The sequence below is a fragment of the Myotis lucifugus genome, unplaced genomic scaffold (genome assembly GCF_000147115.1).
Source record: "Myotis lucifugus unplaced genomic scaffold, Myoluc2.0 scaffold_58, whole genome shotgun sequence".
NCBI lineage: Eukaryota > Metazoa > Chordata > Mammalia > Chiroptera > Vespertilionidae > Myotis > Myotis lucifugus.
The window spans coordinates 2,594,227-2,620,817 of record NW_005871106.1 but is presented as its reverse complement, the minus strand read 5'-3'; the positions used below and the strand labels follow the sequence as shown (position 1 = coordinate 2,620,817).

General features: G+C 39.4%; 1 protein-coding gene and 1 pseudogene across 1 annotated transcript in view; both read left to right on the top strand.

The window, feature by feature from the left end:
- Positions 1 to 715: 715 nt before the first annotated feature.
- L3MBTL4 (L3MBTL4, histone methyl-lysine binding protein) overlaps positions 716 to 26,591 on the top strand; it is a 258,068-nt gene continuing 232,192 nt past the window's right edge. Inside the window, exons 1-2 of the mRNA XM_023754274.1 lie at positions 716 to 787; positions 17,196 to 17,247. Of these exons, the coding sequence (XP_023610042.1) occupies positions 716 to 787; positions 17,196 to 17,247 (124 nt within the window). The remainder of the gene's footprint in view (positions 788 to 17,195; positions 17,248 to 26,591) is intronic.
- LOC111826166 lies at positions 9,500 to 9,674 on the top strand (annotated as a pseudogene).

Genomic DNA, 26,591 nt, shown 5'->3' with positions numbered 1-26,591 from the left:
ATAGAGCTGGAGCAAGCAGGAGGCTTGCTTGCTCCAGTGATGGAGGAAGCCAAGGTTCCCCGCCTGCCGCGGCCCGGCTCTGAGCTACACTGAAAGCAACAAAGTTTCAATTATAGAAGGTAAATAAACCCCAGATACCTGCTCTCAGCCGGCTGTGGCCATGGAGCTGGAGCCAGCCGGAGTGGGTTGCTCCTGGCGATGGAGGAAGCCAAGCTTTCTGCAGGCCTCTGCTAAAGGCAACAAAGTTTCAATTATAGAAGATAAATAAATCCCAGAATAAAAAAGAAAAAAGAAAAAAAGGAGAGGCTGGGAGTTTACATCGCCAGGGTGCTTGGCCAGCCTGAAAATGGCCCTCAGCCCCTCACCCAGATTGGCCAGGCACCCCAGTGGGGACCCCCCACCCTAAAGGGGGTGTGGCCAGCCTGAAAACAGCCATCAGCCCCTCACCCAGGCTGGCCAAACCTCCATGGGGTGAGGGTCCCCACTGGGGTGGACATCCTCCGAGGGGTCCCACACTGCAAGAGGGCATAGGCCGGGCTGAGGGACCCCCAGAGTGCACAAATTTTTGTGCACCGGGCCTCTAGTAAAAAGTATAATTGAAAACATGTTGTTTTGTTTTTATTTTTGTACCTCTAAGGGAACAAAATCCCCTGAACTTTTCATATGGCACTATTTTGCAGAAAGACACAAACTACTAAGGAGTGCTAAAGTGACAATGAAACAGCCCAATAGGAAGAGGAAGCTTAGTATGGATTCCAAAGAGAATGTGAATCAGGATGGAAGCTTGGTAAGATGTCAGTTTCTGGAATCTTCCTCGGAGTTTGTGCTCAATGTGGAAATTCACCCTGTAATTGTAGAATTTGTATAACCACATGGAAGTGCTTTTTTCAATCACTGAAAATTGGTTTATTCTGATTGACTTTTATGTAGAATGGAATTGAATATAAGTTTCATTTCAGTCTGGTATATTTTAAAAGGTAATCTTAATTTTAAAAAGATGGAGATAATTGATCACTGTTGAGTAAGGGAAAGAGCTTGTAAACTGCAGAGGGTTGTATTTATTAGGGTTCCTAGAGAAATAGAACTGGTAGGAGTAGTTGGCAGTCCTGTGACAAGTGCAGTTCACAATTTCTGTCCCTACTTGATAATGGTGAAAAAAAAAATATATATATATATATATATTTTTGAATGAGTTTTTTGATAGAGCAGGTGAACCATTTTGGAGAACCAATCACTAGTACTATATAAGTACAATTAGAGCTGTAATTCAAATATATATATTTATTAATGTACAGAGAGAGAGAGAGAGAGAGAGAGAGAGAGAGAGAGATATTTGTTTTAAAGATTTTACTCATGAATTTCTGTGGGCTGCCAAGTCTGAAGGCAGGGTGGAGACCCAGAAAAAAGTTGACATTGCAGTCTTGATTCCAAGGCAGTCTGGAGACAGAATCCCCTCTTCCTCAAGTGAAGTCAATCTTTTTTTTAACTGATTGGATGAGGCTCATCCATATTGTGGAGAGTAATCTGCTTCACTCAGAGTCTAGTGTTTAAATGTTAATTGTATCTAAATACAACTCACAGGGACATCTCAACAACTAGAGGGTATAATATGCACATGCCTCTAGGTACGAGTGCTGTTTCCTTATGACAACTTTTTGTATTCCCACAAATTTCAAGGTGGGCAGAAGTGACCAGGAGACCTCTGTTGTAACTGTTTTGGGATTAGTAGACCATTAGAACGTTCTCACTGTTTCTTGGGCTCTCATTATTTACTTGGATGTGGGTTTGAGGTCTTCAGGTGGGTTGTGGTTACACATTTACACATTACAGTTGGTGAAGTGGCACAGTGCTGTACATTCTTTGATTCAATGCCAGGTCAGGTGTGGTGTGATGAACTCCATGCATTAAATGAGACCTGTCAAGCAATGATATGGTCTGTGTTTGGTTTTAAGATGTTAAATATAGGTCTGTGTCAAACTATAGAGCTATTTTTTCAGGATCAGCTTCACTGGGAGTTGAGGTGGTTTACTTGGGCTGAGGTCCAGTGCCCCTTAAGGTCCAGATTAGTTTCATCTCATAGACCAGGTCCATGAGAGTTGAGTGCTCCAAGTGTATCAAGGTTGCTTGGACCAGACTTGGGAAGGCCAACACCTGTCTCAAGCTTGTGAGTATGCCATTCTTCTCAGTATTTTTGGTTTGCTGTGTCATGCCCTCTGAGGAGACAGGGTATTTGATGTATTCCAAGTTATTTTTAGATAGTGATTCTCCAGCATCACTATGGTCTCCAGACTGGCTGCAACAGCATCACCTGGGGACTTGTTAGAAATGCAAATCTCTGTCCCTCACTCCATACCCTGTGAATCAAATACTCCGGGGGTGGGGCTTAGTAGTTTATAGTTTACCAAGCCCTCCAAGTAATTCTGATACATGTTCATGTTTGAGAAACACTGTCCTAGGGAAATAGCTACATATGTCTTACCTACTAATAGAGCTGTAGTTATAATTGATAATGGCTGCTGGATGTTTATTAATTGTTTAAATTTAATATTTGAAGCCACCTCTCCTATCCAACATATTTTCTACTTTTTCTTAGTATGATTTCTCTTTAAATTACTACTGCCCCTTCTCAGCACTTCAGTTATCTTGCCCCCCTACAACATGAATATTTAACCTTCTGTCTCTTCTGTATTGGCACAAATTCCAGTTTTCTCTTAGAGCCCAACTCAGCTCTGACTTAATGCTAATGCTTTTACCATTGTTTCCATCCCATTTTGGGATTTTCCCTTTTTTAAACTCCAAAACTGCTCAACATTTAAATAGGTGCTGTTTTAATGTGGTGCTTTGTGTAGCTAGATTTCTAAAACTATCTGTTGAATGATGTTCCTGGCATTTAATGGCATCTTCATGCAAATGGACTTCTTTGATCAATAGCAAGGAAATGACATTTCAAAGGATCATGTTACTAATTTGAGTTTTGAGGTGTTTGGAACATATAATTATTTTATAGGATCATTGAAAAGACACACATTTAGGATGAATTCTGCATTGTACTGTCAGTTTGGGGCCCATTGCCAGTTATAGTGTCAATTTTCTTTAGGTAAATTTAATAGTTTAATACAGTAAGCAGGTTCACATCTGTGGCTGCATTCACTATGGAAGGAAAGGGGTTCAATCCTGTTTGAGTTCTATCACTATAATTATGTTTGACTTTTGATTGAAATGTCAGTAACATCCTTGACTTTCTCTGTTAACCTTATAATTTTACAACTGACATTTTCAGTCAACCAAGCAAAATAGCATGGAAGATGAAATAAAACATCAAACTAATGAAAAGAGGGATGCTTTCTAGACATCTGTTTTTGAGACAATAACTTAATATCTTAGGTATCAAATAATTTTTAGATGCTGATAGTAATATCTATCAATGATGTATTCCTAGACTAAATATTTTCTCTGTATTCATTGAATTTCAAAAATATTTATATCTTTCAATATATAGGCACATAGTTAAAAAATCAAATAGTACAGACAAGGATTAAAATAAGAATGCAAATTCTTTGTACCTACTAACACACATACTAACCCCTAAGTCTTTCCCTAAAGGTGTGACCACTGTTTATATTTTCTTGTGTATCTAAACAGGAATTAAAAACAAAAAAAAGAAAGCTAAAAACATTCTAAACCCTTTATGTACATATTCATACATACATAGTACATACATGTATACACATATACAAATGGGTTCACACTCTACTTCTTGTTCTGTATCTTGCTTTATTTCACTTAAGCATGTGTATCTTGTCATTGTTTTCAATGGTGCACAGTATTTCATTCTGTGAATGTATCATAATTTATTTAAGAGTACCCTACTGTAAACATTTAGGTTATTTTAATTTTTGTTGTTATATACAATGTTACAACTAATGTTCCTTCATATATCTGGCATATTTTTGTAGTTGATTCACAGATAAAAATCTTACCACTAGAATTGTACTGAAGAGTATGTGCATTTAAAATTTTGATAAGCCTTTCATATCATCCTTCAAAGACATAACCTCAATTTATACTTTCTGTGACAGCATCTGCAAGGATACCTCTTTTCCTGAAGATATCTTACATCTTTGTTTTCTAAAATCTACTGTGTGGATAAACATCTGTTTAGCGCACTGGTCTCCATGGCGCTGCTGCAGTGTTGAAGAGAAGTGTTTCCCTGCTCCTTTTAGACTCTGTAACATATGTTTTTTTCACAACACCCACCCAAACCCAGGTGTTACTTTGGTGCCATTTGCTTGCTTTTTCCACCTTCCACCTTTAAAATTGACCAGGGAAGTGTAGACATGTGATAACGGGGAAACTAAGCTTTTTGGTATTTTTTTTTCCAAGGAAATTTCATAGATGTTTTCTGTGTATGTGAGTGTTCTGGTCATAAAACCCCAAAGTAAATTCAGGCCATAAAATTTCAGATTTCCTAAAATGCAAGTTTCCCAAATAAAAAAGGAAATTTTATTTGACTATACAAGTATAAAATATGTGGTCTTTAATTATATACACACACACACACACACACACACACACACACACACAAACATTCTTCTTCTCCATCTGAACCTCTTTGAATCTATGCCTAATTAGTGAATTATGAGCTTTGAGAAATAGAAATATAAGACATTATATTTTGCCTAAAGGATTTAGCATTGCTGAATAAAAGAGCAGGAGCTTATCTAGAGTAATGCAATACAACTAAGTACTTATGCACATAGTGCTCTTAAGGCACATTCAGCCTTCAGGAAAAAGTGGGCTTATTGGGGCTTGTGTCTGACCTTGAAGGATGAAGAGTATGTAAGATGTACACGTTTAATGCCTTATTTAATTTATTTAATAAATAAAAATGTTTATCTAACACATATTTAATTCTGTTCTAAAAAGTGCCCCTTAAATCTAACTTGGTAAAAATGTAATATGAGAGAATACAATTTATTTGCATTTTAACATCCCCGTGCTCTCTGTAGGCAACTAAGTAACCTTGAGAGCTAAGAAAGTTGAAGGGTTATAGTAGGGATCATCTGGGCCAAGGAGGCAGCATGAGCAAAGGTATGGGGTTGAAAGCAAATGTCACATATGTGATGTATGACATTATAATGACTTGTCCTACTGAACAGATGTTGCTCTTGCAAGTTTTCTAAACTGATGGTTGGGCTAGAGACATCAGAATATTTGCATTTCAGTCTTTGGCTCTGGTGATAATTAGTTCTGTGACCAAGGGCAAGTCCTTCACCAGACTGGGGCTCAGATTTTTTATCTGTAGAACAAAAGTCTTATTCTAGAATATTTTTAAAATATATATCTTTAAATTGATTTCAGAGAGAAAGGGAGAGGAAGAGAGTGATAGAAACATCAATCATGAGAGAGAATCATAGATTAATCAGCTGCCTCCTACATGCCCCCTAACTAGGGATCAATTCATAACTCAGGCATGTGCCCTGACCAGAAATCGAATCATGACCTCCTGGTTCATAGGTCGATACTCAACCACCATGCAACACCGGCCAGGCTAGAAGATGTTTAAGGGTCTTTCTATTTTAATAAGTCTAAGCGGTGGTACATAAGAGATAGTAAGATGACTAGACTGGACTTGGGTGGCCAAGCTTAGATGGGTCTTGAAGGCAGAACAGAGGAAATTATACTTGATATTGTGACTGTTGGACTTGGTACGCTAATAAGATGGGCCATGGTTGCCTTCAACTTGGGCATAGTGTAATGAAATATATTTTGTAATAACCTCAAATAGATACTGAGAACATGTTTAGGGTGGGATTATTTTTGTTTCTTATTTTCAGTAGTTCTAAACTTTTTATCATTTTGTTGCCCTACACATGACTGATAATAGTTTGCATCAGCCAATGCAATTCTTTTATATATGGAGGGATCATGGAAAGATGTTTATAAAGCTATTTTAGATATCTTTCCCTTTGTTATTTTGTATAATTAGCAGTTATTATTTCAAAATATATCTGGAATTTTGTATTTGTTCAGTTATAGTGAGGCTAGCAGATCAAGAGACAACTGCTATTGAAAAGAGTTTGTTACTCACATTTCCCAAGAGGAGGGGCACATCACACTTTGCAGGACCATATAGGGAAGGACCAACATTGGTCAGGAGGCAGGAGGAGTGAGAGGCAAATGTAGGCAAAAAGCCTTTATTGTTCCTTTTTATAGCAGCATAGTATTCCATTGTGTAGATGTGCCAAAGTTTTTTAATCCACTCATCTGCTGATGGACACTTAGGCTGATTCCAAATCTTAGCTATTGTAAATTGTGCTATGAACATAGGGGTGCGTATATCCTTTCTGATTGATGTTTCTGGTTTCTTGGGATATATTCCTAGAAGTGGGATCACTGGGTCAAATGGAAGTTCCATTTTTAGTTTTTTTGAGGAAACTCCATACTGTTCTCCACAATGGCTGCACCAGTCTGCAACCCCACCAGTAGTGCACGAGGGTTCCTTTTTCTCCACATCCTCTCCAGCATTTGTCATTTGTTGATTTGTCGATGATAGCCATTCTGACAGGTGTGAGATGGTACCTCATTGTTGTTTTGATTTGCATCTCTCGGATGATTAGTGACTTTGAGCATGTTTTCATATGTCTCTTGGCCTTCCTTATGTCTTCTTTTGAAAAGTATCTATTGAGGTCCTTTGCCCATTTTTTTTTATTGGGTTGTTTGTCTTCCTTTTGTTAAGTTGTATGAGTTCCCTATAAATGCTGGAGATTAAACCCTTATCAGTGATAACATTGACAAATATGTTCTCCCATGCAGTGGGCTTTCTTGTTGTTTTGTTGATGGTTTCTTTTGCTGTGCAGAAGCTTTTTATTTTGATGTAGTCCTATTTGTTTATTTTCCCTTTAGTTTCCATTGCTCTAGGAGTGGTATCGGTTAAGAAATTCCTTCGGCATTTGTCTGAGATTTTGTTGCCTTTGGATTCCTCTAATATTTTTATGCCATTTGCAGCAGCATGGATGGAGCTGGAGAGCATTATGCTAAGTGAAATAAGTCAGTCAGAGAAAGATAAATATCACATGATCTCACTCACTTGTGGATTATAAAGAACAACATAAACCAATGAACAAAAATAGATCTAGAGACAGAGAAGCATCCATCAGATTCTCAAACTTCAGAGGGAAGGCAGGGGCTAAGGGGGAGAGATCAACCAAAGGACTTGTAAGCATACATATAAGCATAACCAATGGATACAGACACGGGTGGTGGGGGTGAAAGGTGAGGGTATGAGTGGGGGGATGGGGGGAAATTGGGAGGATAAGGACACATTTGTAATACCTTAATCAATAAAGGAAAAAAAATCTAAAAAAAAGAAGCCTTTATTGTGTTTTTTAAAGGAAGGAATGGGTGAGGGAGGGTAACAGGTTAAGATTGTTTGATTTGAGTATTTCCCTTGGTCTTTAGCTATAGGAGCTGTTGTGCTGGGGGTGATTTAGGAGGATAGTGTCCCAGACTGCAAAGGCCTGATAAAAAAGAGCAAGTCCCTTATGGACTCAGGATTCGCTGATTTGCATATCAAGGGGAAGAAACACAGGCAAGTTGTTTGCTATCTCTAGGAATTAGCTCTCTCTGGGAGGAACAATCCCTCCCCTGTCCACAAGCTCCCAAAATGTCTGAGCATCAGAAAATAAAGAAAATAAATGAAAAACCAGATTAATAAAAACACTATGCAGAGATTTCATTCAGAGATAGTAGCTATGCTATTGAGTGTTTGAACAAAATGAGAGCATTTCCTTCTCCCTGTCTGCATCTGAATTCTAGGAGGGCAATGGAAAGTAATCCTCCCCTCAATTTTTATCTGAAAGGTTAATTTCCTTTACTTTCAGTTAGTATCTCACATTGGATCACACCAAAAGAGAATTTGAAAAGTGGACTTGAAACAGGAGGTGAAATTCAAAAGTAGTTTATTACTGGAATTATTACATAGGATTTCAGTGTTTTCTATAGTTCATGAAACCATAGATAGCACTGTCTATGGAACAGCAGGGTGCTCCCAAGTCCTTCTTTGCCAGGGACTCTGTCTGACAGTGTGTGAATGAGGGGCTAGATCTGACATCCCAAGGGGGTGACTTGAAACTGCCAAACACAAATCAGTGGGTGAAACGTTGTGTTTTGCTTCCTTGATTGGATTCACACTCAGGGAAATGTGGACACTGATTAATTAGAAAAGATCGCTGTTACTTATAGTAAAAGCACATGAAGCCTCCAGGGCCATCTTCCTGATTTTCTCATTTCAAATCCTCTCTTCCAATAGGATGGGTTTAAAATTGACAAATGGAAATACACCACAGCAGAGACTTACTTTATGTTCCTTAAATCACTCCTGTTTTTCAGAGCACTATTTGTTTATCCCCGTAAAACTTTATTTTCAGTTTTCAGAACTAAAGTTTGAAGCCTGAGAAATCATATTAATGGTTTTATTTTTTCAATTCATATTGATTTTCTTAAGTGTTCTGTCTGGGAGGATTAGGTAAACTGCCAGTTTTTTCTTTTGTTTTTAAAAAAATTAACTCTCTATTAATAGCAGTGTTAATGTATTACACTTATGAAATAATTAGCTCAGACAGAAGCAAAGAATGTTAAAGATAGTAGGAGCTTTGGAGAACATTTATTTTACAGACAAGAGAAATCAGGTCCAGAGAACATATGTCATTTGTTTATCAGATCCAGAGAAAATATAGTGCATTATGGGTAGAGTGGGGATTTGGCCTTAGGTTACCCCACCCAAATTCAGCATTTTTCTGCTTTGTTGTATGATATTAAATCCTTCCTTATTTGCAAAATTGTTCAAAAGTTAGGTTAGTATATCATAAGAGAAATGTAAATTTATTCTGAAGCATAAAATTATGATATTTGGTGTATATATCTATAACCTTGATATATCTAAAAATATATGGACATAAAGAACTTGGGTAATTTAACTCTGAAGTGAGCGGTAATTTATTTTTGTGAGGAATATTTTTTTTTCTATCTAGGCAGAATTTCAATAGCAAATAAAGAAGTGTGAGCCAAACATCCTAATCTAGTAACTGAGTGACAGACAGCATATTATATGTTTCTTTTCATATTTGAATGATATAGTGATTATAAAAATGCTTCAGTAACTGTGGTACTCACATAATCAACTCTTGAATACTATTTTGTTGCCATTTCAGTTTTTTCAGTAGAACCTTTATGAGAAGAGACTCACATTGTTTTGAATTATGTAAATTTCCCATGTATATCATGGGTAAAGAGGGATGAAATTGGGGTACAGAGCTATCATAGAAAATTAGATCTGATTCAGTTCATCATTTTGCATGCATAGTGCCGGGACTTTCCAGTGATATCTTTGAGCAGGTTCCTCATTGTTAATTGAGGGGAGAGTGAATGCAAATTTTTCCTGATCTTGGGTAGTCAAAGGAATGGTATAGAAACAGTTTTTTAAATCTATTATAATAATATTGCTTCTTGGCCTTTTGGCTAAGATCAAGTGTAGTATCTGTTCTTATCAGTTTAATAATGATAGGCCATTTTTGTGGGATTATGGCCAGGGAGGGAAGTCCAGGCTGGAGAGCCCCCATGGGTTGAATATTAGTATTAATGGCTCTTAAATCATGTAAAAGCCTCCACTTTTTAAATTTTGGGGGAATTACAAAAATAGGAGAATTCCAGGGGCTATTAGAAGGTTCTATGTACCCCAACTCTAATTGTTCTTTCACCAGTACATGGGCCTGATTTCTTTTTAAATTTTTGCCCACTTGTTCCTAGAGATTAAGGTCTAGTGTTCCAGCATCAGGGAACCAAAGATTATAAATTATAACAATTTTTAATAAGCTTTTTAGTTGTTCTTTTGTAACAGAGGCACCATTTGCTTTTAATAACTGTTTCAGCACTGTGATATTTTGTTGCTGTTCTGTGGACAACTGTTGTCCTATTATGAAACCTTAGCTGAGAAAGAATTCCCTCGAACTTGGAAATCCCAAGTGGGCTCCAATTACTTACTGCGCAGTTACTTTTGTTTTTTTCCTCTTCCTTTTTGAGGGTTCTGCCGCATTTCTTTGCGTTCCTGGCTCCTCACATGGGGAGCCACTTTGCTGGGACTGACCAGCAGACCCTGAATGTTGGATGAATAATTACTCTGACATGAGTTTCTATGAAAGAAAGGCTAAGGGACTATTTGGCTATAGCCACCAAGTAGCCTTGTTTGCCTGCCTTCTTAGGCTTTCATTATAACAACAACTTGAACTAAAATTAACTATTAAATAGTATCAACAGAATAAACATCCTTGAGAAAACACATGCTTCTACAAGGTCAGGTCTTAAAGACTAAACATAAAAATTCCAACAAAACACCTGGGGACTTGGACTTGTTTGAAAAAGTCAAAGTAAGGGTTGCTGCCTTCGACCAGGTTCCCCCAGAGACCCCTGAACTTTCGATGAATCCTTACAGACTTTCCAACCAAGTCCCATGCTTCCCCACACATTAGAAGAGAGGTGGATAGGATTGGGTTACTGCTTTCTGATGTCCAACCCCCTGCCTGGTAAATGATGGCCATGGAGCTCATCCTGTGGCCCACAGACTTTCAGTAGTATCATCAGCTGGGGGCTTGTTGGAAACTCATAATCTTAGGCCCCTGCTCCAGACCTACTGAATAAAGATCTGCATTTTAACAAGATTCCCAGGTGGTTCGCATGCATGCTGAAGTATGTTTTATCAGGATGCTACCTTGCTAATTGCACAAAGATATCCACAGTAATTTTGAATGTGAAATCTGCCAGGCAGAACATACTATTCTGGACCTTGCATTCATGCCTTCATTCAGCAGATATTTATTAAGCTAGAGTAGGTGTTAGGCTGTGTTTTAGGGATAAAACATTAAGACACTGTCTGCCTTCAGTAAGCTCATCAAAGCAGGAGACTGCAGAAGACAGATGATGGTAGTGCAATGTAATGGGCTCAATAATAGACATGTGTGTAGGATGTTTCCAGGCTTCAGCAGGTTACCCAACTAGCTTGGGGGGGAAGAAGTGGGATTAAAGAAAGCTTTCTGAGCTGACTCCTAAAGGCTCAATAGGTATGTAGTAATTTTGTATTGCTGCATAACACATTACGACAAACTTAGCAGCTTCAACCACTCATTATTATTACCTCACATTTATGTAGGCTGGATGTCCAGGCATGGCTTAAATAAATTCTCTGCTCAGGGTCTCAAAGGGTCTAGTTGAAGTATTGGCCTGGCTGACTTACTTTTGGAGCTCAGTGGCCTCTTCCAAGCTCATGTGGTTGTTGGCCAAATTATGTGCCTCAGATGTAGGACTGAGGTTTCTGCTTTCTTGTTGATTTCAAGCAGGGAACACTAATGGCTCTGAGAGGCCCTGCAGTTCCTCTCCACATGGTCCTCTCACACATGGCAGCCTACTTTTTCAGGCCAGCAGGAGACCCTCTTGTTCTAGTCAGCTGAGGTGGAGTCATATGATGCAATGCAATCGAGGGAGTGACTATGCCATTCCCTTTGCTGTATTCTGTGCTCTAGAAGCAAGTGTTAGGTTTCACCCCCACTTAGGGGAGGAGGAAGTTCTGCAAGGGCATAATTCATTAGGGGTCATCTGAGAAGCCAGCCCACCACAGGGGATTGAGCTAGTGGGGGAGGAAGTGTGGGTGAAAGAAGCTGCAGAGTGACCTCAGGGAACTTTTAATGGAAATGAGAAGAAGCTTTGGGTATAAATGATGAATTAATTTTGCAAATTACTGAGATTCATGAGCTTGTAGGGCATTCAGATGAAGCTGCACCATGGGACTTTGGTTGTGCAAATTTGCAACTTGTGGAGGGAGATAGTGATGCCCTGGTTGTCATGTTTGTGAAGCTGAGAGTGGCCTGGATGGTGGAAAGGGGTGACTGAAACAGACAGTGGGTGAGATGGAACTTCAGAAGAGCAGCAGTGAGGGCTGTGCTCAGGGAGAGGCGCTGAGGCAGGAAGGCAAAGGTGAGCCCAGAGCAGGACAGGGAGAACAGGAAGCTCACTGTTACCACCATCATGGGGTGAGAATGTGATAAGGAGCTGGCAACAGCAGAGTAAATCCAGTCTTCATTTTGTCCTCTTTTAGCCACTCAGCATATGCTAGCCTCCTGCCAAATGATGGCTAGTCAGTGCACACACACTGGAAATTGAATTTTATGTGCACCCTTAAAACCCAGCACAGTTCCTGGCCTATTAAAACATTTAACAAATGTTTTAAAATAGGTAATTAATTCAGTTAGAATTTTAAGATTTTTCTTGACTTTTCTCTCAGAATTCTTCTCTCATCAGTGATTTTGTTCATTTGAGATATGTTTCTTCAGGCGGTAAATACAAGTAGGCAGACTAAATAATTAGGACAGTGTACATTCTTAGCAATTTGAATTTGGCAAAATAGCTGTAATAGCTACTGCCGAGAGTCTGCCATGTGCCATGTCTGTGGATCTCTAAATCTAAAATGATCCAGTGAATAAGTTATTATTATCTCCAAGACAGATTAGGAAACTGAGGCTCACAGAAGTAAAGGCACTGGTACTGGAATAAACGAACTAAACAAGTGAAGAGACAAGCCAGAAGTAGGAGCAAATGCACATGGAGTTTAATGTGTAATCCACACAGCTAGACTGATGGGGAGGAGAAGGACTATTCAGTAAGTGGTCTTGGGACAACTGAATGGTCACCTGGGCAAAAATATTGTGGCTTTACACCACGCCCTAGTACAAATTTAGATTCATCAAAGATTTACATGTAAGAAATAAGCTATAAGTGTAATAGACATAAACAAAGGAGGTTTATTATCTGGGAATTGAGAAGGATTTTTTAACTATTACCCAAATCTAGAAGCCATAAAAGAGAGGTTGTATAGTTTCATTTCTTAAAAAACAACAACAAAAATCTCTGCATATTAAAAAATACCATAACGTAAGTGAAACAGAGAAATGACAAACTGGAAAAAATAAATAATGCATCTCATAATGTAGAGAAAATAATAATATTTCTGATTTATTAAGAGCAAAAGATGAATAATCATTCCAACAGAAAAATGGACCAAGCATGTAAAGAGCTATTCCACAGAAAGGGAAATACAAATGGCTTTTAAATATACAAAGTGATCTTCAACTTCCTCCTAGTGAAACAAGTACAAATTAAAACTATAATGAGATACCATTTTTCACTTGTCATCTTGGCAAAAATCCAAACATTTGATAACACCCCCTCTCGGCCAGGCAGTGGGAAAACAGGCCCTGATCTGAGGCTTGTGGGACTGTCGACGGAGCAGCTCGTGTGGAGCTAGACTTGGTGGCACTTACCAGCAGGATAACGCAAGTCTCCGCGTCTGAGAGACCACTCCCTAGACATCCTTGCGCATATGCACACTGACATCTGTACTAGTTTCTCATTGCAGCTTTCTATGAGTGGAAAAAAGATAGGAAACTACCTGAGCATCTGTAAATATGGAACCAGATAAATAAATCATGAAATATCCAATCAGGATAATGCTGTATAGCTATGAAAAAAAGAATGCTCTTTATAACAGGATAATGATCTTTAAGGCATTCTAAGTGAAAAGAGATCTAGGAAACAGTATTATGATGTGATACCTTCTGTGCAAAAGAACAAGAAAATAAGAATATATATTAATGTTTATTTGTATTTTCATAAAGAAAATTTCTCAAGGATATGTTAGAATCTAATACCAGTGATTGCTGGGTGGAGGTATTATGAGTTGGCCAGATGGGGGAGGACAGGTAGGCAAGTTTTCACTGTACTATTTGTTTCTATATACATTTTTACCATTAACCATATGAACTCAAAAACTAAAATAAATTATATGTATGGAAAGATAGTAAGCTAAGGCACCTCAAGAATAGATCACACACAGTTATATGTGGCTATATGGGCAAATGGCAGCCTGATGCAGTCAGTTTCAAACTTGTTGGTTTGCTTTACCTATCAGTAAAGAAACTTTAATCGCATATCTTGATATATGTGGTTTATTTGCTTATTTGAAAATTATATAATATACTACTAAACAAATTGCATTTTGTACCTTAAAGCCATAGACTAAAAAAGAAACTAAAAAAGCATAATATAAAAATGAAATTACTAGTACTTATTTCAACATTTATTTTTATTTTTTAAAATACATTTTTATTGATTTCAGAGAGGAAGGGAGAGGGAGAGAGAGAGAGAGAAACACCATTGATGAGAGAGAATCATTGATTGGCTGCCTCCTGCATACTCCCTACTGGGGATCGAGCCCTCAACCCGGACATATGCTCTTGACCAGAACTGAATCCTGTTGTCCTTCAGTCTGCAGGCCAATGCTCTATCCATTGAGCCAAACCAGCTAGAGCTTATTTCAACATTTAAAAATGAGTTTACTCTAACCAAAATATTAATATTCATGATTCTTTTTCAAAAACCTGATTCAAAGCTTTGTGTTACTATTATCAGAGGTTACTATTTTTAGGTTTGGTTTTAATGGGTATCATAGCTAAGATGACTGACCATCCTGGTTTGTCTAGAATTGAGCGGTCCCTAGGTATGAGACTTCAGAATTGTGACCAGGATAGTTCTAAGCAAACTGGGAAGGTCAGTCCACCCTAGTTATAGTTTAAAAAGACATGTCCCAGCCTTAGCTGGTTTGGCTCAGTGGATAGAGCAGTCGGCCTGCGGACTGAAGGGTCTCAGGTTTGATTGCAGCCAAGGGCACATGCCCAGTAGGAGTGTGCAGGAGGCAGCCAATCAATGATTATCTCTCATCATTGATGTTTCTCTCTCTCTCCCTCTCCCTTCCTCTCTGAAATCAATAAAAATATGTATTTTTTTAAAGACATGTCCCAAAGATAGAAGAATAAACTGAAGAGATGATTATTGGCCAAAATTATTAAATCATGACACTCATTTCTCAGTGTCAGCCATCAATAATACAAAGGTTTATTTTTTAGATTTCAGCTGCTGAATTTTTACCTTCTCTGTTAACAATTAGTTTTTCCTGGGAACTAAAGAAAAGTATTACATATTCATGCTTCCAAAAGTAAGTTCAAAGCCCACCAAAACCCTGCATTTGGAAGATGTTTAAATTGGGAAACTGTTCCCTAATTAGAAGTGTACAATTATTATGAATTTTATAAGGGGCATACATTGTTTATGGCCACAAAATCCTATATAATAAGAGCCTAATATGCTGAGTGTCCGACTGATAGGTCGACCATTCGACCAGTCTCTGTGATGCCCACTGACCACCAGGGGGCAGACACTCCGACTGGAAGGTTACCTTGCTGCTGGGGTCTGGCCAATCAGGTTGGGCGAGACAGGCTGGACGTGCCCTAGAGCCCTCCCGTGGTTCCTCCCCAGCCCCGATTGTGTACCGGTGGGGTCCTTCAGCCTGGCCTGTGCCCTCTTGCAATCCGGGACCCCTCAGGGGATGTTGATTTCAGCCCAATCCCCGCAGGCCAGGCTGAGGGACCCCACAGGTGCACGCATCGTGCACTGGACCTCTAGTTATGTAAATAAAACACCTGTCAGATACCCAGTAACACATGCTCTTTGCTGCTGCATCTTGCAGACTAGAAGTGATTCCCTCAGTCTTTGCTAAATGGTCAGCTTTCCTTTAGATTGCTGAGTGTGCCTGGCGAGTGCTTCTCCATGGAGAGAAGGCCTGCTGTCTTCTGATTGATTGCTTCTATTGTCCTTCATGTTTGGTCTGTATTTTCTTCCCAGAAATCTTTGAAGTCATTTGTCCATTTGTGAAGGTCAGTTTGGCTAAAATTAGGGAATGTTTTCTTAACTGAGCCTAGGCTAAAATCAAAGGAAGGAAGGAGGACTTGGCTCTGGTGTGGGACATCCCTCTCCTGTCAGCTTCCTCTTGTGTGACTATCAGATCCAGGGATCTCATTAGGGAGTTGCTCTGGTAAATGTGAACTGTCAGGTAACAGAGTTTTCCACCCCAAAATATGCCTGGTTATTTTCAAGAAACAAGAAGATTCAGGCAAAACCTTTGACCTTCCCTTTAACTGCCCTCAAAATTTAGATAGAGGGTCTGCTCCAGGAAGGGAGCTATTTTCATAGGTAACTATCCTATCTAATAAAGAGGGAATATGCTAATTGACCCTCATGCTGTTGCAAAGATGGCGGTGCCCACAGGCAATAAGGAGGGAATATGCTAATTGACTGCCCCACCCTCAAAGATAGTGGCACCCACAATCACAAGATGGCGGCACTCAGTCCCCCTCAGCCCTGCTAGGCACATGCCTCCAGAGTCCCCCAGCCCCCCAGCTGCCCAGGGCCGGCCCAAGGCACAGGCAAGCCTTGGATGGTGGCTGCCTAGCCACCCAGGGCCATCCAAGGCGCAGGTAACCAGGGCCGGCCGAGGCTTGTGCTGCCGGCAGTGGCAGCAGCAGAGGTGTGATGGGGGCGTCACCTTCCCCTGATTGCTGGGTCACCTCCCGCCCCTGAGGGCTCCCGGACTGTGAGAGGGGGCAGGCCAGGCTGAGGCACACCCCTCCAGTGCATGAATTTTCATGCACCGGGCCTCTAGTAGTTTAATATAAACTGGTACGATAGGGAGGAATCTAGCAAGGCCCCTTTGAACAAAATCCTCTCTATGTTTATTATTAAAGACGGTCCAGCAAATATCTATTTACCAAACATTTTCTTTTCCACCTCCCTGTGAATTGCCATCCTGTCCTTTGAAATGCCAAACCACAATCCCTGTACCCCTTTCTCCTTAGCTCAAGATGGCATATAAGCCTTCCCTGCCTATCTGTCCTTGGGTCTCCTATTTTTATGAAACCCCCATATGTAAATACGTAATAAATTTGCTCATTTTCTCCTATTAATCTGTCTCATATTAATTTGACTATTAGGTCAGCCAGAAGAACTTAAAGGGCAGGAGGAAAAATTAATTTTCCTCCCTGCAACAGTAATAAAGGATTCCTCCTGTGTCAGAATGGATTGTGGTATGCCTTTCCTAGGATTGGTACACCCACCTGGAGGGCACTGACTCTTGATATATTGTCCCCTTCATTACAGTGCTTTTCATGGATTGGCTTCCTGCAAACAGAAAAGTTAGTTTTCAGTGTTTCAAACAGTTATCCAAAAATATGGTCTAAACCACATTTCCTGTGTTCTAGGAGCCAGCTGAAGAAGGAAAGCCCAGGGATGGGGCAGCTCCTCTGAGTCATGGTAATTATCACCACCATTTCCAGCTTTAGTTCATAAGAAACAGCTTTTAAATGAAACTTTTATTAGGTGGCCTTAGTTGTCTTAGTTTTATTAATTTTAGTCTATAATAGTAGTATTATTTATCAACAGTGCGCTGCATATTCTGTTGACTTTATCAATGTAATCAAAGATTTTCAAATATAAGGTGGGGCAAAAGTAGGTTTATAGTTGTGAGAACGCAAAACAGTTTATTCTTGTATTATTTTCCATATGAATAACTAACTATAAACCTACTTTTGCCCCACCCTTATATTCATCAAGAAAAAGTTTGAAGTTCTTATCTCATTTAGTTGCTTTTTAAAAAAGCTTTAAGTAAAACAACTTTTGATTTGTAAACTTTTCCTGTGAACAAGAAAATAGGAAATCCCACTTAGTTAATTTATAATTCTTCCCTTAGCTTTTCCCAGGTTGGTTTACTCTTGTAATATAGCACTTGTACTCTTCTATTAAAGTCATGTTTTAGGGATTATACATTTGCTTTAAGATGAATAGCACTTATTATGGTTACTAATACAGCTTTGGAATATTCAACTAATACTCTGATGCTTTAAATTTAAATGAAAAATGCAGATGCTGATTGCCTGGAATATATATTCCATATATTTTCTGATTATTGCTACACAAGAGAATAACTGTTTTTAAACTTTCTGTAAAATGAATGTTCAACATTTGTGCTGTTCTCCATGGGAAGAAAGAATATAAATTGATAATTTTTCTTTAATGATCTTTTAAAGTACCTTAAGTGATTGTTGAGTAAGGTTTAAATTTCTAATAAAAGAAAAATCTAAAAATACCTTGAAAAAATTACTAAAAAAGGATTTAGGTTTTTATTTTATTTTATTTTTATTATTATTTTTAAATACGTTTTCATTGATTTTTAGAGAGAGAGGAAGGGAGAGCGATAGAGAGACAGAAACATTGATGAGAGAGAAACATCCATTGGCTGCCCCCTGCCTGGCCCCTACTGGGAGTTGAACCCACAATCCAAGCTTGTTGATCTGGCAACCTCTTGGTTCCTGGGTTGACACTCAACCACTGAGCAACACCAGCTAGGCAGAATTTAGGTTTTTAAAGATCATTTTATATTGCTTAGTCTTGGGACAAAATATTGAAAATTTGTGGCCTTTCACCTAAATGATTTTTAAAATAAAAATTGTTTTTAACTCTAAGAAAAATATGCTACTTTAAATTATTTTCTTCTCTTACTGTCACCCCAGTCCTATCTTGTTCTTTACTTAAAAAAACAAACAAACAAAATAGAATATGGTAATTGATAATTATATAACTTGATGTTCAGCTCCATTGAAATATACTTCAGTTATGCAACACTGGAATTCCAGAAATAAATTTGGACTGTACCTGGCCCTAACAGCAGTTTTTTTTGTTTTGTTTTGTTTGTTTTTTGTTTTTAAAAACAACACATTTATTTTCTTCTGAGAGAAAGGTTGTGATTTATTATGTTGTTGTTTCTTCCTTGCAGCTATATTTTCCCACTAATGTAAATTGTTTTAGATCCTCTTATCCCATGGTTGAAGCATTGACTCCACAAAAAGAAAAGCAGAATTAGACCAACCATTAAAAATGTTCAGTCTCCAAAAGATTCTTTTTAGCAATTTATTATAGTTTCATTACAGCCAACTACATTTTTAAAAATATAGTTTTTCATTTTAATGGACAGTAACTTTTTGCTGTTGTCCTTCCATTGCCAGACTTGTTTTATAGTTAGTGATTCATTTTCAAATGTTTCATCCTGTGGTTTATTCTTCTCTAAATCTGATATTGTTGTTATTTTCCCAGGTGTAGAACATAGATAGCTCAATGTTTAGAAGAAGGATGAGATTTGGCTTGTGTATACAGATGCTACAAGCTGCTAGTTGAAATGCAAATTGAATTATTGGGGGTGAGGGGTTTGAGGTAATTTATATTTTTACCACTTTTAGTGGGATAAAGGGAACTATTCTCTAAATTGCCTGTTGTCCTAGTATTAAAGTGGGGATTTTCTTCCTATAGTTCCTGGGAATTGTTTGATCTTTTCTGTAGGCTACTTGCAAAACAAAAGAGATCTAATAATTTATCTTATATCCTATATAATAAAAGCCTAATATGCAAATTGTCCCTTTGGGCAGTCATTCGACTGGGAGACTGGGAGTTTGACCACTCGCTATGACATGGGGCTGTGACCTCTCGCCAGCTACTGGGGACCGCCGAGTCGCTCTCACTCCCCCTGCTACTCTCCCCTGGGACACCAGGGCTCACACGCTGGGGAAGTCCCCATGCTCAGGTGCCGGGTGCCCGCGAGGAGCCCACCCTGCACCCGAGCGGTGTGTTCCAGGTGAGCCAGGCCACAGCTGCTTGGACCACAGGGGCTGGTCGGGCTCCCCATGGGTTCATGCAGGTGCCGGTCTGCGAGGCCAGCCGGAAGAGTGCACCCTACCCACTGAGCTTCCATGCTGTTCACACAGGAGCCGCTCTGCAAGGCCACCAGGAGAGTGCACCATAACCACCCAGCTTCCCTGTGGCTCCGCTAGAGGCCCATACTGTGCCCTGGCCCGGCCCGTGTGGTCCGGCTGTGCTCACTGCATCTCTGCATGAGAACTTGGGCACCGTGACTCAGCCGCAGGGGGGTGCACAGGGGTTTAGGGGTCCAGGTGCTGCCCAGGGCCCAGAGGTCAGCTGGGACCTGCCTTTCCATGCCAGACACTTGTGCTTCAATTGCCGGCCAGGCCTAGGGACTGCACATGTGCACGATTTCATGCACCGGGCCTCTAGTATTGAATATAATAAAACAAAAATTATGTACACATACATATTTATAAGTGAACAGAAATTATAGTGAAAAACACTCAATTCTTGGTAGTGATTTTACAACAAGCAAGGTCTTTCTTTGGAAGTTATATTATTTGGAAATTCTATTAAAACTAATTTATTGAATGATCAATCTGTGTCATTAACATTGACCCATGTGTTATCATTCATAAAGCCTTGAGAGGCCATTTAATTTATTTAGGGTGAACTTTACTAGTTAGTGGTGAATCCAGGATTTGAACTCCCAAATTTAGCAAATTCTAAAGCCTATGCACTTTCTATTTATTTATGAACTTTCTACTTTAACATTTTCCCTTCTTTGTAGTTATTAAAATAAAGGTAGGAAAAAACTGGAATCCTGCTTGGAAATGGTATGGGTGAAGTAACTGCTAATAATTAAAATATTAATGGTGTCTAATATAGCCTCTGTTTCCTTGGGGACTGAACTAGATTTTTATTGATATAGTCATGCCATGAGATTGATTCTTTTTGGTTCTTTTGAAAACTCTTTGAGCTAACCTGGTAATTCAAAAAATGTAACAACTATCATAGATATCCCTAAAAAGAGGCTTGTATCAGTAAGTATTGTTTGTTAATAAATATGTATGTTTAAAGTTTATAGAATTAGTATTGCCAATCACTAGGTAATTCCAGACGTCTGCATTTGAAGTCTCCCAAATAAAAACAACTGATTTCTTCAATTGGGCAAGTTATCTGGCTTTCCCCCTTCTAAATTTTAAGAAGACAGAAAGGTAAATGATTTAGCCAGGAAAATTGAGTTTATTTGGGTATAATAGAAGAAATGCCATTTGGGACAAGCAAACTATAGTTAACCATAGGCAAGTCTGGAGAACACAGGAGGAGCGTGCTTTGATAGAGGAGGGGAGGATGATGGGATGGGTGATACTGAACAAAAGTTTATTGGAGAAGAGTGAGAGTTTGGGCTTGTGGCAGCTTCTCATTGGCTGAGTTGTTGTGGGGCAAGGAGAAAAATCTTCCTTCTTCCTGTATGGTATGTAAAGTAAGCTTCTTCCTGCTGAGTGGTGTGTGCATGAGAGCTCTTTCTTCATGGCTCCTGACTCCATTTTGAAAGAGGTTTTCCTTTATTTTTACAATCTCTTCATAAAAATTTAGAATTAAATGAGAAAATGTTTATGATTTATTTGGCTCTTGATAAACACTCAACAAATGGTGTTTTTCTTGAACAGTTAAATAGGGAATTTATTAGTTTTTAATAATTTTTAGAATCTTTTTGGTATCAGCTGTCATATTTTATTTGAGATTCCTAAAAAACTGTTGTAAAATTATTTACTCTAGAGAATTAGCATTGGTTAAATCATTTTTTAAAAAGTGTTTTATCCTACTTAAGGAAGATCTTATTTTTCTTTAAGGAAAAGATAGCTATGAAGTTACACCTCTAAAAATCCATTTGTTGTTCTTATCGTACATAACTGCAAGTGAGTGGCATAATATATTTTTGACAGCCTTTCCTGAAAAGCCTCTTTGGGATGTAGCTTACTATAGAAAATAACATTTTTTTGTGAAACACTTTAAGTGAAAATAGAAGATTATTGCCAATATTTTTTGACTGTTCTGATGTAAATGAAGAGCATGAGAAAATGATAGTGGCAAAGGTTTGGTCTTTAGTAAGTTGAGCAGAATTAAAAGATATATTGATTTATAAAAATGTTTGGAAGGTTGAGAAATATATCAGTTATTTGGGGATAAAAATCGTGTATTTGATTTAAAGTCATTGTCATCTTAGAAATGCTCAGACCCAATTCCTAGGTTATGAAGACCTCCCTAGTTGGGCACTTTGCCCAGCCATCATATGCCCCAGGCAAGATTTGGGTGGCCATCTAGACACCTTATTTTTTCACTTCCCATGAGTAGTCTGTCCTCAGTGCTATTGCTTCTGCTTCTGGAATATTTCTCCAGTCTTTCTACTCTTTTCATCTTTCCTGCCACCATCTGAGTTCAAGCCGTCATCCCTGTCACCCCTTGCCTGGCTGTTCCAGCTGATGTCCCATGACCTACTCTTGAGATGACCTAATCCAGACTCCACAATACAGCCACATTGCCCTTTTCAAAGCACAAGCTGGATCCTGTCAACAACCCTATATTTTCTCTGCTTAAAATCTTTCAAATGCTCCCTATTGCCAGTAGGATAGGATATGAGCAAATCCTTACTCAGGTGTCTAAAACCTGCAGAATCTGGCCCTTTCTTGTCTTCTCAGCATCATCTTCAGCTATGTGCTCATTCATCTCTTGTGCTCTGATAATTACTGGCCTTATTTAAGGTCCTGCTATAGGACACCTGTAACTGCTGTGCTTCCTGTCTGGAGTGTTCCTCCTCTTTTGTTAGGAAAGCTTTCCCTGATCTCCCAGGCTAGGTTGAGCTATCTGTTCTATGCTCTCAAGGTGCTATACCAGTATTCTGTGAAATCAGTATCTATACTAATAAAAGGGTAATATGCTAATTAGACTAGACATCTTCTAGACGTCCTTCCTGACAAAGCTGGGGGGGGTGCGGCTGGCCTGCAAGCCACCCCAGGCCCCTCGCCCAGGCCGGCCCCATCCCAGTGGGGACCCCCCTCCCTGATCGGGGGCAGGGCCGGCCTACAAATGCCACGGCCCCTGCTCTGGTGGTCCTTCCCCCCAGCGGGGACCCCAATCCAGGGCCTCCTTCAGGTCAGGTCAGCTGGCCCCCACCTGTGCACTAGGCCTCTATCCTCCTATATAATAAAAGGGTAATATGCAAATTGACCCTAATAGCAGAATGACCAGAATGACTGCTGGACCAGTCACTGTAAGGTGCACTGACCACCTCTTGGTCCCTTTCCCTGGCCAGCAGGCTCTGCTTGCCTGATGGCGAACAGGGAACTGGGGGTGGGTGGCGGTATGGGGCGGGGTCAGCTGCAGGCAGCTGGGGAAGATGGCCTTGATCACTGGCCAGGCCTAGGGACTGTACCCACACATGAATTTCGTGCGCCAGACCTCTAGTATTTATAATCATATTCTGGATTATTTGATTCTTCTCGACTAGATTTTAAAGCTTGTGAGTGAGGGGTAGTGTTTATTTTTGTCCACTGTGTTCATAGAGTCTAGCACATAGTAGGTCCTTCATAAGTATTTGTTGAGTAAGTGAAGAGAGAAACCAGTTGATAAGGGTGGATGTTGGTATAGGTCAGGGGAGAAGCACCTTGTTTGCTGTGCTAAGCTGGTTGGACATTGTACTACAATTACTAAAGATACTGGGAAGCTTTGGGAAGGAGAGGATAGCCTTTCTTGTGGAGAGAGAACTCCAGAGATATCTCTTAAGTAAGATGGGGGAGCGGGTGTAGACAGAAGATGAGCCAAGAGGTCAGTGTACTACCAAAAACTGATGAGATGGGCTGCCCATGTACTACAGAGCAGGGGCTGGCTGAGAGGAGGAGACAGATTCCAAAACTATAGGAGGTAGGAGCCACAGGATCTGCTAAGTGGCCCACGACAAGAGCTGGAGGAGGGATCACTGGATCTAATATAGACACCATTCACTGACTTAAGGAACATATGGACCACATTTGAGGGACAGTGCTAGGTTTTCATGTGGAGATTGAGGGCCTATGGCACATTTGAAGGGGCTGGGTCAGAAGCTGGTGAGAAGAGTCTGAGGAGCAGGTTTGGATTTGGTGATCCTCAAGCATGTGGGTCATAGATGAACCTGAGAGTGCAGAGAGCCCTCTCTAGGGGAGCAGTTAGCAGAGGCTGAGGATAATCTCTCAGGTGAGAGAGGAAGAGAAGCCCGTGCAGAACCAAGATGGAGTTATCAGAACCAAGGAAAGAGCAGTAGTGGGCAGTACCTTGGGAGGGGCATGGTGTGCTGTTCTCCACATGCCCAGGGACCTGGCACAGCACTCTCTGCAAAGTTGGTACCTCAAATGAATCTGTCTGTGTGACAGATTTGGAAAGAAAGATTGCATGAAGTTATATAAAGGCAGGTTTTAGGAGTTTATGACATTGCTATTTTAATTTTGCTATATGTCAAAAAGTATATGTCAAAAAGTATTCATGGTTTGCCTTTTTTGGGGGGAGAGACTTTTAAGTATCTGTAGTTGTCTTCACAGGGCTTAGGATTCTAGGAGAAATTATTTTTTCTCATATAGTTGTCATAATTAATGTCTTATAATAGCAAATCTGAATTCAGTAGTTCAAGATTTAATTTGACAAGGAAGCTGTGTTTTATTGATGGTTTTTAAAACATAGAAAGGTTGCTTGGGAATTGAAACCAGTTATTTAAATTAGTGTACATTTATGGCTTATCAAGGTAATGTCTCCATGAAATAAGATATTTATGCCAAAACTAAACCTTGGGGAAATCACTTTCTTCATCTTTAAAATGATTAGCTGATTTATTAGATGTCTTCCAGCCCTGAAGCTTTATCACTATATTTAAAACTATTTTGGAGAGTTAACGTCATAAACTTTCTTTCTGTATTAAAAAAATGCTAAGATAGTGAATAGTTTTGGATGCTGTCTACATGTGCTATTAGAAATTAATTCCTGGAACATTGGCTTAAAGACACAGGAAAATATTAGCTATGGATGAATTCTCTTAATTGCTCTTTTATAATTTCTGTATTATCTACAGTGAACCCCAGTTTAAATTAGAGGGAATACAGTACCTACGATGTGGTAACTATTGTCCTAAACGAATTTATTTATTTGTGGATTCCTTCTTATTTTTAAGGCAAATTAAATATGATTATTTGTTCCATTTTCAGAATTATTACATATTTAGTAAATTTGAACAGTTTACTAAATATCATTACTTATTATTTACTAGTGCTCCAGTGCATAGATTCATGCACATTGAAAGCAAATTAATTAGTAGGTAGCTGATGGGGGCAGGACTAGGCGAGATAGTCCGGACACACCCTGGAGCCAACCTCTCGCCGTCCCTCCCAGGCTGGCCACGGCTCAAAGGGTATCTCGGAATGAGCGGGGTCCCTCCAGCAGGTGGGTTCCCTTGACCTGGCCTGTGGGGATTGGGCCAAAACTGGCTCTCTGACATCCCCCGAGGGGGTCCCAGATTGCGAGAGGGTGGTTCTCGGGTGACGCTCCCTGGAATCTGGCTCCCTTCTCTCTGGTTCCAGGGTGCATCACTGGAGAACTGCTGCTGCCAAGTCACCGCAGCTCGGCAGCTCCTGCATTGAGCATCTGCCCCCTGGTGGTCAGTGTGCATCATACCTACTGGCTGGTCGGATGGTCAGATGGTCACTTAACCTTTCATATATATATATATATATATATATATATGAACAGTTCTGTATTAGTTTCATATAGTCATGACTTAACCACTCCAATAGCAGAAATGTGTTATCTTACAACTCAGTAGGTTAGAAGTCTGACATGAGTTGCACTGGGCTAAAGGTAACATGTGGGTAGGGCTGCATTCCTTCTTGAGGCTCTAAGGGAGGACCTGTTTCCTTGCCTTTTCCTACTTCTAGAAGACACTTTCACTCCTTGGCTCATGGCCCCTTCCTCCATCTTCAAAGCCGGCAACCTAGCATCTCTCTGACCCTTCTGTTGGAGTCACATCTTCTGAACACAGCTATGAAAGCTTCTCTACTTTTAAGGACCCCTGAGATTATATTGGGCCCTCCTGGATAATCCAAGGTAACATCCCATCTCAAGGAGTTAAATATATCACATCTGCAAAATCTCTTTTGACATATGATGTAACATAATCATAGTTTCTAGGGATCTGAATATGGACATCTTTAGGAAGCCATTATTCTGTCAACCACAAGTTATAACTTGCAGATTCACTTTGGGCTTTCTTGCAAGAAATGGAAATTATTTTGTACCTATTACTTAGGGAACAATGCCATTATTCACCTCCTTTAGCACATAGTTTAGAGTTTATTAGTTATTAGATCTACAGTTATTGCACTTTCTTGTGTTTATACAGCATTATAATTCAAGTCAGGACTAGGGCTGTCATTGTAAAAGAGTTCTAAAGAGCTCAATAGAGGAGTCCAGTGGTGACTATTGGAATCTCCACTGATGCCTTTGAGTGTACTTTCTAGGAATTTCATTTTATGAAACTATTTTAGATGTTTATATATTATAGCTATCCTTTAAACAGTGTTAATTTATCTTTCAACTAATGAAACTACTCTTCGTTGCCTCAGATGGTCTACTAGTGAATGGAAACAGTCTTCTTTTATGGATTTAAAATTTACATTCACTAAGAATGGTTGCTGTTTTAAAAGGCTTGAAAGTTAAGAGGTTAAGATATGATTTTGGAAAATAATTTATTTAAAATATTTTAGTGTAAAGAATAAAACAACAATTTGAATAATATTTTAAGTATGTGCATTAATTACAGCCTAGCAGGGAATATCTTGAATAGAGGAAAGTCTAAATCCTGATAGAACTATTTAAATTAATGAAAGTAACAATAACAACTGGAGCTAAATTATATTTAACAGATTTTATTAGATGTCTCCAGG